General features: G+C 59.0%; 4 protein-coding genes across 4 annotated transcripts; 1 reads left to right on the top strand and 3 right to left on the bottom strand.

Annotated features, from left to right (window-relative positions):
• Positions 1-133: 133 nt before the first annotated feature.
• On the bottom strand, positions 134-3,049 carry SCHCODRAFT_02488050 (uncharacterized protein; the record flags this gene model as incomplete). The annotated part of the gene is made up of 3 exons (XM_003037624.2): positions 134-2,813; positions 2,863-2,952; positions 3,000-3,049. 3 exons carry the CDS (start codon positions 3,047-3,049, stop codon positions 134-136), a joined length of 2,820 nt encoding a protein of 939 aa, XP_003037670.1.
• Positions 3,050-4,113: 1,064 nt separating this feature from the next.
• Positions 4,114-7,220, bottom strand: SCHCODRAFT_02609225 (uncharacterized protein). Its single transcript, XM_003037623.3, has 5 exons — positions 7,049-7,220; positions 6,862-6,903; positions 6,683-6,810; positions 6,555-6,635; positions 4,114-6,503 (listed from the first exon to the last, which is right to left on the bottom strand). The coding sequence occupies exons 1-5, from the start codon at positions 7,160-7,162 to the stop codon at positions 4,325-4,327; spliced, it is 2,544 nt and encodes an 847-aa protein (XP_003037669.2). The 5' UTR covers positions 7,163-7,220; the 3' UTR covers positions 4,114-4,324.
• A 598-nt stretch (positions 7,221-7,818) lies between these two features.
• On the bottom strand, positions 7,819-9,339 carry SCHCODRAFT_02140623 (porphobilinogen deaminase). The gene is made up of 4 exons (XM_003037622.2): positions 9,158-9,339; positions 8,571-9,111; positions 8,495-8,505; positions 7,819-8,439 (listed from the first exon to the last, which is right to left on the bottom strand). Exons 2-4 carry the CDS (start codon positions 9,039-9,041, stop codon positions 7,845-7,847), a joined length of 1,077 nt encoding a protein of 358 aa, XP_003037668.1. The 5' UTR covers positions 9,042-9,111; positions 9,158-9,339; the 3' UTR covers positions 7,819-7,844.
• A 669-nt stretch (positions 9,340-10,008) lies between these two features.
• On the top strand, positions 10,009-12,135 carry SCHCODRAFT_02609231 (uncharacterized protein). Its single transcript, XM_003038956.2, has 5 exons — positions 10,009-10,292; positions 10,347-10,375; positions 10,430-10,644; positions 10,704-10,805; positions 10,854-12,135. Exons 1-5 carry the CDS (start codon positions 10,290-10,292, stop codon positions 12,044-12,046), a joined length of 1,542 nt encoding a protein of 513 aa, XP_003039002.1. The 5' UTR covers positions 10,009-10,289; the 3' UTR covers positions 12,047-12,135.
• The last annotated feature ends 81 nt before the right edge of the window (positions 12,136-12,216 follow it).

The following is a 12,216-nucleotide window of genomic DNA, read 5'->3' on the forward strand; positions in this document are numbered from 1 at the left end:
GAGGCTGGATTATGATGGATGGCTGTAAAGTAAGGCATGACGGAAACAGTGAAAGGGGATGACGAGGGCGAAATGCATGAAGGAATGACGTTCAAATCGTATATCGGACAATTAGGGTCATCGTATGTAGTACTCAATTGGACTGATAATCAGGAAAACCAGAAGTGTTGTACACCGGGTCCATCATATCTTCGTCCATAAGAAAAGTTGGGTCGCCCATGCTCATGCCCGCTGCATTGTCCTGGAGGGAGTTCGCGTTGCCCGACAGGCTCTGGCCGTCTTGACAAGGCATTTCGGCGAACTCGGGGAGGAATGTGGATGGGGGGTTTGGTTCCGGGGCGGGGAGCGCGAGGTTGGGACTTGACGCCGGCATGCCTTCTGACCACGGGTGCCAGTTAGGATTGTTCGCTGTGTCAGCGAGAGCAGCGGCATGCCCATCTGCCTGAACGGTGCCTTCGGTCGTTTGAGGGCACTCCAGCATCGCCGACGGTGGTGACGGTAGCAGCGAGAAGCCTTGCCACTCCTGAGGTAACTCAGATGAATCAGCACTCATCACCGTGATGCCCAAGTTTTGCGCCTGATCCTGCTGAGGCGCATGCCCTTGCGACGAGTCGGTCCCGGCGTCGCTTCGTTCAAACGAGCCCCCGGGATGCGCAGGCGCGCTCTCCGACGGTGCCGAGCCAAACGCCATCTGTCGCATCGCAATATTCAGGTCCGTAGCCCCGACTTCAGACGCAGGATCGCCTCTGCATGGCTCACCATACGCTGGTGCTGTCGGACGGTCGTGGGACGCCACATCGTGTTGCACGGGAGCCGTATCGACGAGCCAGCCATTCAGCTCAGGATCAGAACCCGGAGCAGAGGCCTGGTGAGATGATGGGTCGGATGCATACAGCGAGCTGTCCGATGCCGAGGGAGGGGTACTCGCCCCGCTAGCATTTCGACTATGCCATGGTGAGGAGCTGGCAGACGAGTCCCTGGGAGCAGGTGTGCGAGGCTCCGAAGGATGTCTAAACGGTGAGCCCAGGGGACGCGCAGACGCACTCCTAGTTTGCTCTGCAGCGGATAACGCTGCTGCGACTGCTATCCGCTGAATTACTGCCTGCACTTCCGGACGCTGCAGCAGCTGAACCGAGAATTCCGCGTCCTTCATCGATTCACCGGAAGTTGCCGTGGCGCCCTCGGAGACGCTTCGAGCGTGGTGTGCAGGCGGGGCGGCGGGCCATCCGTTCGAGTCGACATAGTACGAGCTCGGAGCGGAGTCCTGTCGAGATGGCGGGGCAGACGTGTGTGACGGCGAAGGGGCCAGAGACGAAGAAACGCTCGCCCAGCCAGGGGACTCCCGGTGGAGAGCGGATGCGCGTGACGACGGTGGTGGACCACTTGCCTCCGCAGCATGAGTCGCCTTGACGAAGTCGTGAGTGCTCCGAGTAGGCGCGTACGGCGAAGGAGCGAACACATCCGATGAGGGGTGCGACGACGTGGGAGTACTCGGAAAATCACTGCTCGAGCCGTAACCCGCGGATGCAGGTGCAGAGCCTCGCCATGGTGAGACAGGCCCGGAGCCTCGACGAGTGTGGGTGCGTGGCGTCGAAGGCCGCGTGGAGGACTTCGGCATCGGAGAGCGCCTGGACGAGCTAGGCATCGACGAACGCCTGGACGTGTTAGAGATCGACGGCACCGGCGAGGGTCGCGCCTTCTTCGCGGGTCGACTCCTAGGTTCCGAAGGCGGCGAGTGGCTGACGCTGTCGGACGGATCGTCGGAGCTGTCAGTCTGAGGCGGGTGGCTCACAGGCAAGCTGTTCTGCGGGTGGTCGAAGCTCGGGTATGACGGATGGTCGAAGCCTTTTGGCTGGTGGTTCAAGCCGTTGGGCTGTTGGACGCCTTCGGCAGCAGCGAAAGGATGCCGCGCAGAAACGACATGATACTGAGGTGGAGGAGCAGGATGGTAGGCAGGTTCGAGTTCAGGATACGCCGAAGACCTTTGCTGGTCCACAGGACCCCAGACAGGATGCTCGGGATCCCTACCGTGATGCGCAGAGCCTCTACCGCGATTCACCGAACTCAGGCTAGGCGAGGCCGGATAATTGCCATTCCACGTTGGGTGACCGCTATAGCCAGCTGCGATCGACGAGGTCATGGGTGACGTCGAGGGAGCCATTGCATCGCGAGACGTCGACGAGGATGTCGGTCCATGGCGAGACGTTCGGCGTCCCAATAGAGCGGGTGTCCCTCGAACATGCGATACAGGATGCGTGGCGTCGTGCATTGGATTCCCCTTGAAGGCGTTCGAGGGCGCATACGACAGGGGCAGCTGCGCTGGCTCTCCCCGTGGCTGCGCAGGTGGCCGTCCCCAGGAGCCACGCCGTCGAGGTGGTGCCCTCCCTTCCGACCGCGATGCACGACCAGAAGGGGTGTTATGGGAGGACGTGGACGCTGCAGGTGGACTGCAAGGCGGCAGATATGTAGGTGGTGTGCGTGCCGCGTGGCGGGCGTGTCTTCGCTGCCGGGAATCCTGCCGAGGAGACTCGGATACCTCGGGCTGAGCAGGATCGCAGGGCGCGTGTGCAGGGCGCGGCTCTGTCGCCGATGGCGCAGAGCTTCGTAATACTGCCCGATGAATCTCTGCCTCCCTTGCTCGAATAAACCAAGCGTCATAATCACACTTCATCTGATCCGTTGTCGTAGAGTAAAGCATCCCCAGACCGTGCACCTTCCTGCGATGTTTGTTGAGGTCTGGGCAGCCGTAGAATCTTTTGTCGCATATGATATTGTTTGCAAACACCGTGCAGATGTACGGCTTCCGGTGAACACTACAATAGCAGTCAGTCAGCTAGCTTTCAATCGAGAAGGAATGCCTACTGATAATTGTGGTGTTGATTGATCGCGGGTTCACCGTCATCAGTGACGAAGTCGCAGATGTCACAGAACTGTATTTTCTTAAAGTCATGGCTGCAGACTGTGAGATGCACGACTTCAGGCAAAACAAAAGAACTCACATAGCCTTTCGAAGGTCGTTGTCCCCGTGAATGGCGACTGCGTGTTGCATGAAGTTCGCGAAAGTCGTCCCGCGCGGACACACTGTACATTCTCGCATGTCAGGGAAGTAAATAGAGTCGCAGATTGCCTTGGCAAGATATAAGGCAGACTGACAGTGCGATGAATCATACGGTGCTCACCTCTATCTTCTCCATAATTCCGTCGATACGCGTTTGGACTGGCGGGGTGTGTGGCATTAGATGGACCGTGAGTGAGGCCAAGATGTAGAAAAAGTACGAGAAAGACAAGAGAAGGAAGTAAAGGGGCTGCCAGCAGCCGAAGTGAGCGTGGACGGGGAAAGGTAGGGAAACATTGTCCGAACTCATCGCTTTTCTATACCCAAACGTCCCATTGTTCCAAAAGGCGTAGGGTTGCTGATGGCGTACATAGTGCGCGTAGCTTACGACATACAGTGTCGCTCATACATTACGGCTTCGGTGGATGCCGGTTGCCAGCCTTCCTTCGGCAACCTTGACAGGGACAGGCCGAGGTGCGCTCGCAAGAGGGCAGCACATACTCTAGCACATAGAGTAGACACTCGTGCTACAAGCAGTAGATCCGCTGAGCGCTAGCTCCTCAGCGCACATTGCTGGACGCCCATCGCACATCTTGCTCTTGTCCAGTATTCAAGGTCCCACGCCTGTTCAGAGAAGGATCGCCCGCGTTTCACCTACCCATAGTACGACCCACGCTATCTTCGCACCTGAGCGAGGTGGGAGAGCGGCGTGCAGCACTGCGGCGTCGCTACGGAGGAAGAAGTAGATCATGATCACGGCGAAAAGCAACCCACGGAGCAAAGCAACGTGTTCGAACAAGGACTACCATATTGGGGTGATCACGCGGCAAATCTGCTCCCGGTTTACTCCCGATCTGATTTCTTTCTGGTTCCGTGGGCTGATCTGACTGGATTTTTGCTCTGGTCGAGAGGGAAACCGGCAAGGTACAGTTGTAACGACCAGCAGCTCGGTCAGAGTAAGGAAGACGCATGGACAGGGGGCCGAGGATGCGAGGGACATATGTTTGCGGTGGCGCTCTCCGCTTGATGCACTTGACAGCAGGTATACCATTTCGTGAGACAATTATAATGTCAATTTTTTATTGCATTATTGGCAATTACTGTAAAGAGCGAGCGTCTTGCGCCATTGGCGCATCCCTCAGAGGCCAGGGCGACCAGGCCAAAGGCGTAGTAAATTACGGTAACACTGAAGGGGAGGTGGAAGGAAGGCATGAAAGGAACGACGTAAGCGGGAAAGTAGTCCACGAATTAATGCGAGAATAGTCATGACTACGTGGAGTCCCAATTATTAGGATACTCAGAAAATCCACCATCGCGCACTGGGAACATCATCTCTTCGTCCATAGGAAAAATCTGGTTGTCCATGTCCGCGACCTCGTCGTTCGCGAAGTAGTTCGTATTGTCAAAGTGGTCCTGCTCGGGCATGTCCAAGGGTGTCGAAAAGTCAGCGGACACCGTGTATGGCTCCGTGGCGGGGAGCGCAGGGTTGGGGCTAGAGGCTGGCATGTCGCCTTCTGACCACGGGTGCCAGAAAGGATTGTTCGCTGTGGCAGAAAATACAGCGCGACGTCCATGTGGCCGAGCGGTGGGGTCGATCGCTTGAGGGCTCTCCGGCATCGGGGGCTGAGCTGATGGTGTGGAGGGCTCTGGTTGCTCGCGAAGGCCTTCGGATGGGATAGTCGAGCTCTGCGCCTGATTCTGCTGAGCTGCATATCCGTCCGACGACCCGGTCTCGCCACCTTTCTCGAACGAGCCCCCGGAATAAACAGGCGCGCTCTGCGACGACCCCGTACCAAAGCCCTCTGCGACCGCCATCTGACGGAGCCCTGCCTCTAGGTCCTCATTCCAGAATCCCGGAGGAAGATTCCCATACGCTGGCTCATCATACGCTAGCGCTGCCGGACTGTCGCTGGAGGCCCAATCGTTTTGCACAGCCACATCAACGAGCCAGCCGTTGGATTGTGGACGAGAGCCCTGAGCGGAGGCCTGGCGAGACAAGGTGACTGGTGCGTATGGCGAGGAATTCGACGACGGAGCCGAGTTGTCCACCGCCCCGTAACCAGAGCCGTACCATGGGGAAGCAGGAGAAGAGCTCAGAGGAGCGAGCGAGAGCGTCACTGAAGCATTCCCCGAGGACGAGCTCCGAGAATGGGCGGGCGCGCTCCCCGATGGCGCTGAAGCCGGTGCCTCTGCAATCGTCATCCGCCGAAGCTCTGCAAGCACGTCCGGGTGCTGAAGTAGCTGAGCGGAGACTTGCGTTACGATCTCGCTCGTGACCTCTTCACTTAACGTGTCTCCGGCGCCCTGGGAGGAGGTCCGGTCCTGCCTAGCAAACGTGGCGACCGGCCATCCCGATTCGGGATACGAACTCGGAGTCGAGGGCTGAAGCGGCGATGGAGCGGACAGATACGGCGAGGAGCCCGACGACACAGGAGTACTCGGCCAACCACCGCTCGAGCCTTGCCACGGAGAGGCAGACCCGGATCCATGCCGACTGTGCGTGCCCGCCATCGAAGAGCGCCGGGAGGTACTAGCGATCGACAGCACCGGCGATGGCCTCGTCTTCTTGGCAGGTCGACCCCTACGCTCCGGAGGGCGCGGATAGTTGAAGCGCTCACGCTGGGGGTCGCCTTGGGCACTAGCGACAGGATGGAAGGCGGGGTCGAGCGCAGGAGGAGCAAAGCCCGGTTCAGGCCACGCTGCGTGGTTGTCGGGTGCAGCGTCGTGCGATGGAGGAGCTTCCATGGCCTGCGCATCATTGTGGTATCCGAAGCCTGGGGCTGCATGCGGCGATGTCAGCTGGGCTGGCATTCCCCATTCCGGTTGAAGTGGCGCCCAATAGTCTGGCCGCGGAGGACAATCACGAAGTGCGGTGTGCGAGTGGGCCGGGTGCGCCGATGCATCTCTCGAGGATGGATATACAGGCGGCGCTTGCGATGCGTTCCCCAGCTGCCGAACGTCGTGCGACGGATGCGCGTTGGTGGCCTGTACATGATCGCCGTAAATCTGGGGTGCGTACGGCGGCGGCGGATGCACTGGTGCCCTCTGGTCTGGCCATGCAGCACGCGCGTCGTGGTAGGAGGGCTGCGAGGCGGATGTACCACTAGACGAAGGATATGCAGGCGGCGCGGGGGGCGCTTGCTCTGCGTACCTGTGCTGCCGGTTCTCGGGCGGTAGGTGTCTGCAGTCCGCAGTCTGAGGGGGATAGAAGGGCGGGGGCGCTTGAGGCGGCGCATTCGACGTAGGAGCAGAGCTACCTGAAGGCATCTGGCTGACCCTCGCCGCCTTCGCCCTGAGCTCAGCGTCATACTCGTCCATCATCTGGCGCATCTCCTTGGCGAGGGGCCTCGGCATACCCGGGTGCTTCCGCCTGACATGGGCGGAGAGCTCGCGCCGGCCCGTGAACCTCTTGTGGCAGGCCGGGCAGAAGTACGGTTTCCGGTTCTTGCTGACGATTCAATGAGCAGGCATGAAGGATGTTGGACAGGGGTACGCTTACTGAACGTTGCCATGCGATTCAAACGTGGGGTTATCCTCAGTGACATAGTCACAGGAGCGACAGAAATGAAGGTCTCTCTGACTACGGAGAGTGAGATGCAGAATTAAGGTGAAAAAAACGTTACGCACGCGGCTTCCTTGAGGTCTTTGGATCCATGAACCTCGACCGCATGCTGCCTCAAGTTAACGATCAACGTCCCGAGAGGGCATCGCAGACAGTCTCGGCTGTGAGGAATGTAGATATCGTCGCAGAGTGCCTGTAGAGGATATTAGACATGTTTTACCACGGTACGCTACACGATACTCACCTCTATGGCGTTCTCCAGTGCGTCCAGACGGTCCTGGACAGGCTGAGTGTGAGGCATTATGAGAGTCGTAAGTGTAGGTTGAGAGACAAGGATAGAGATTATGGAGAGAAGGGAATGAAGGGAAGTAGCTGCCAGCAGCGGAAGTGAAAAGAGATGAGGAAGGTGAGGAAACCGCGTCCGAGCTCACCGCTTTTTTAAACCCCACGTCCCATTGTGCCCAAAGGCGTTGTGTGGCTGACGGCGTACATAATGCGCAGAAGTTACGACATGTACAATGTCGTCCTTGATGCGGTGTATGCATTACGGCTCCCGCGCACACTAGTTACCGATCCTTGTACGCCAACGATAAGGGACGTACCCATATGCGCTTGCGCACTTCAGACGGTCGCACATAGCACGCACATAGTTCGCGCCGACCAAGACTCATTGCAGTACTTCCTCTTCCTCGCCTCTGCTTGAGCGCGTCTCACTGAAAGTTATTGGTGCTCTCTGCTCTCGGTCTCCGCACCACTTTACCTCTGGCAAGGATCACCGCGTTTCACCTCCTGCTGCTCACGACATTTGCGCACCTGGGCGCGGTGAGAGAGCGGCGTCTAGCCGTCTCCAGGCTACGGAGCGCCATCCTGCGGGGTCGTAAACCAGATCATGATCACGGAGTACAGCAACGTGTTCGCACAAGGACTGCCATATTGGGATTCACACGCGGCAAATTTGCTCCCGCTTTGCTTCCGATCTGATGTCATTCTGCTCCCGCGTGCCAGTGCCGATCTCGCCCGATTTTGCCCTGGATGGCTGGATCCGAGGGTATCGCCAGGTACTCTGTAACAGCATTGACAGCTCAAATGGTGTCGCAGGAGAGACACGAGATCGAGGGGAGGAAGAGGGGAGAGACGAGCCCCTCATGGCTGCGCCACCACCAGGGGCGTCCTAGCCTGCACTTGGCAGTACCTACAACATACAGTAAGATATACACCGATGAGCATTCACTCAACCGTCTGATTCAGCTTCTTCAAGTCGTCCGTCCGCTGCGCCTCCTCCATCCTTCGTTGCCGGTCGAGCGTGATGTCCTCCAATATCTTCTGCGCGCCGTTCTGCTTCAGCGTCTTCGCCATCCGCACGCCCAGTGCCTCCGCCTCCTCCACGCTCCGTACATGCTCCCGGATCTCGTGCTGGACGTGCTCCGTCCCGTCCACCGACGTCACGCCTGCCGTTAGCGAGAGCACGCCCGCGCGCCCCACTGCCTCTTCACCCTCGCCCTCGTTTTCTATCTCGATAGCGCTAACGACACCTACGGGCACACTGCAGCCGCCCTCGAGCTCCCGCAAGCATGCGCGTTCGGCACGGCAGCGCCACAGGGATGGCCAGTGGGTGATTCGCTTGCAGAGGGCGAGCGCCTCAGTGTCGTCGGCGCGAACCTCGATACCGAGCGCGCCTTGACCAACGGCGTAGGAGTATGTGGGTGGGGCGAGGTCGCAGGTGATGCGATGTTGGAGGTTGACGCGGACGAGGCCAGCCTTGGCGGCGATGAGGGCGGCGTAGGGGAGGGCAGGGTCATCGAGCTTTGCGAGGCGGGTAGCACTATAACGGGGATATTGTGAGTGTGTGCGATACGTTCGAGGAAGTGGAAACGTACATGTTGCCGCGCTGGAGGAGAAGGGGCGAAAGAAGGTGAGTATAGCTTAACGATCGGGCGGGCACACGACACGCACCACATCGAGGAACTTCAGATGCGGAAACCGCCTCTTCAGCATCGCGATCCTCCGCACGCTGCTCGTCCCCACCACGCTCCCCTCCGGCAGCTCCTCCGGCGTCCTCCACGGCATCCCCGCTTTCACGCACATCACATCCACCGGCTCGTCCCTCTCCGATATCCCCGCCAGCACGAACCCCTCCGGCAACACCGTCGGTACGTCCTTCAAGCTATGCACCAGCATATCCGCCGCGCGCTCCTTCAGCGCCACCTCAAGGTCCCCCGTCCACAGCTCCTTCCCGCCGAGGAAGTACAGCGCCTGCACCTGGTTCTTGTCGCCTGCGGTAGACATGAACGAGGTCTCGAATTTGGGGGCGGAGGGGGAGGTGTCGAGGGCGCGGAGCGCGGCTTGCACCTGGACGGTCTGCGCCTGCGCCATTGGCGACTTGCGCGACGCGAGCACGAAGGTGCGGGGCTGGGGGGAAGACATGGTGGAATGCGGGGTGCGCGATCGAGGACTCGGCTTTGGATCTTCTAGTAGGTCGGGCTTTTGAGGGGCGCTGGGTAGTGTCAGATGCAGTGTCTATATTGTGCGATGAGGCTCACTTCGAGGGGGGACGATGGCGGAGACGGACAAGCGTGTGTTCGCGCCCAGATTATCGATCGCGAAACATTCCGCCCAGCACCGGCTTATTCGGCCCGGTCCTTAACTCAACCAATCCGGCGGAAGATTGGCCTACAAATGTACTTTGTATAAGTCGTGAGGCATGATCTGGCAGAGCATCAGGAGAGCAGACAGTGATAACTTCCGGTAAACCGTCCGCGGAGAAGACCCGAAGATGAGCTAGGAAGATCGAAGAGGCTCATGTGCGCCACCACGGGCTCACAACGCTTACTTGCAGCGTACACGATAGGCGTCACCCCCTCAATCCCCCTCCCCGTCTTTGATCTTCCTTGAGTGGTACCGTCTCATTCCATATGACAGCAAGAGGTATAGCTAGAACAAAAGCTTCCTCTGACTAACGGCGTCAGGAGGAGAACATGTGCAATCGTTGTAAGATCAATGATCACTACGTAGGGTGGCTTCTGCAGAGGCATGATCAGGGCATGACAGACGGAGTCGAGACCTGCTAGCCGAGGTACAGACCCTGCGTCAATGTGGGGTACCGTATGTTTACGGGATCGCCTCGGATGGTCCTTTATGAAGCCAGGGTTTGCCTCACGCAGGATATTTCTCGATAGTTGTTTTTTTGATCACTGGAATATGGGAGGAGAGGCACGATCGGAGGGCGAAGGCGTGCGATTGGATTGGTACTAACAAGAGAGTCTATGACAAAACGAGCGGAACACAAAGGGCACTCCCCGACGGAGAAGTGTGACGTGGTACGTGACGCGCTTGGACTTTCCCACGGATTAGGATGGATTAGGACGGAATTGATTGGGACTTGCATTGCACCGTCGCTGCTCAGAGCCTCAAGGCATACGGGCGCGCGCAAACCTCTTTCAGGCCGTCAACCGGCTGGAACTCTCGCTAGCGATACCACCTCCGCCGACGACCACAGCCTCAGCCCGTGCTTCTATCGTGCACGCCTTGTGACCGACCTTCGTTCTGAATACAGCTAACCAGCTGATTACGACTTGCTGGCGACCTCATCGGTGTCGGCATATATACCACTCCCTCCCAGGCTATCTTGATCCTCAGACAAGTCTCGCTCCTCACCCTAGCCTTGCGCAAGCAATGGTGCGCCCCCTTCATCACATTCGCGCGATATCACACCTGACAACGATCCCCCAGCCATTCGTCAATAACAAGAAGTACGCCTGGTGCGTCGCATACCTCCTCCCCTTCCTCACCCTCCTAACCTTTATCCACCCCAGCGAATCCTGCATCAAAGGACACCGCTCGTCCAACTGTCACCACACCGATCGGCCGCTCTTCGAGGTCAAGAAGAAGGGCCGCCCCGTATCCCAATGCACCAACTGCCGCGAGCTGCGTAAGACGCGGAAGCTGCACTCAAAGTGCAACTGCTCCCCCGCAGATAACGCGCAGGAAGAGCGCACGTTGCTGGCACCGGCGAGCTCAAGGGGGAAACGTGAGTACCGCTCCGATCGTCGTGTGGGAAGAGGCTGATATGGTGCGTCCAATGTGCAGCGCGGTATATGCCCATTGCCCCGGCGCTTCCGAACGGGTTGAAGGATGTGATGCAAGGGAACTGGACAGCTGGATCGTTGGCGGCGGATTCGAGGCAAAGAGGTGTGTTACGGTATTTTACTCCTTTAATCGTACTAATCTCATCGTCAGTCGATGCGCTGCTCAATCCCTGCTGTTGCGGTGACGTACGCGGCTGTAGATGTAATGTCGCACAATCCTCGACGTCTGCGACCCCGGCGTCTACCTCGTCGACCGTGTTCCTTGCCCGCGCCAGCTCTCCAAGCTCCGGATTGAACGCACTAGCCGCTGCAGCTGCAGCTCTATCGCGTCAAATTCCGAAATCTCCCTCGCACCAAGTGCAGCTGATCACTACTCGCCAAATGCCTACCTCTCGTCAGTCACCCACTTCGGCCGCCTGCCAGTCACCGGAACCAGCTTCGAAACACGCCTCCTCCCGACCGCCCAGCCCCAAGCACAAACGCGCAAAGGTTGCTCAACGCGGTTCATGTTGCGCTCACAAGCAGGCCTCCAAGACCCCATCTACATCCCCAGGACCCACTCTTCCGCCCCTACTTCTGGATGGCCCCTCGCCATCACCTTTGGAAGGGTCTTCCCTCCTCGCGCCCTCAATCACTACAACCTCCCCCTTCCCCGACCTCCCACAGTTCACCCTCCCGCACTTCACCACGCTCACCTCGCTCGCGGGCTCCGGCTGCACTTGCGGCGTCGACTGCACCTGCCCGGGCTGCTCGGAGCATCGCGGGGCCGAGCACGTCACGCACACGCACGCGGACTGCAAGGAGGGGAACTGCATACACTGCGTGGATGGGGATATGGTCGGGCGGGCGGATGCTTTGGAGAACGAGGCGTTCGGATTTGGGGGCAGCAGTATGCTTGGGAGAGATGGCCCCCTTGGCTTCGGGAGCAACCACAGCGCTGGCCTCTTCGGCAACGCCGCCGCCACGAATGACGCACTGGCCAAGTTCTTCGCGCAGGCGGCGCTGCTGCCGTTGCCACCGAACCGCTCTGGTCAGCGCGTCGAGCTGCCGAAGTTGGAATGCTGCGGAGGAAATTGCGGGTGCCCGGATGGGCGGTGTGGTTGTGGGCAGACGTGCGATGGATGTGAGGAGCATGCGTTGTTGGGACATGGGCATGAGAAGGCGCACGGGGATGGGAAGGAGAAGGGACCGGGCAATGATCAGGAGGAAGTGCGTGGATCGGCGAAGGGGCCTACGGAACAGGCAGAGAAGGAACCTACTCCGTCGACGTTGGCTTCAGACGTGGCGCCTTCGTCTCCGGTGCAGGTTCCTCGGAGCTGCTGTGCAGGGAAGAATACTTTATGACACGAGAGTGGAAGTGATCTATCAGTACGAATGGACGCCTTTCCGTGGGCGATTTGGAACCAGTCCCAAATCCTAGACGCGCATCAAAGCCTTGAAAAGGCAGGCTGCCGGGCTGCCGAGACGCCACCATCGCTTGTTGATGTCGATCACCCTCGTCCTAGATGCACATC

Source organism: Schizophyllum commune (genome assembly GCF_000143185.2).
Source record: "Schizophyllum commune H4-8 unplaced genomic scaffold SCHCOscaffold_2, whole genome shotgun sequence".
Lineage (NCBI taxonomy): Eukaryota > Fungi > Basidiomycota > Agaricomycetes > Agaricales > Schizophyllaceae > Schizophyllum > Schizophyllum commune.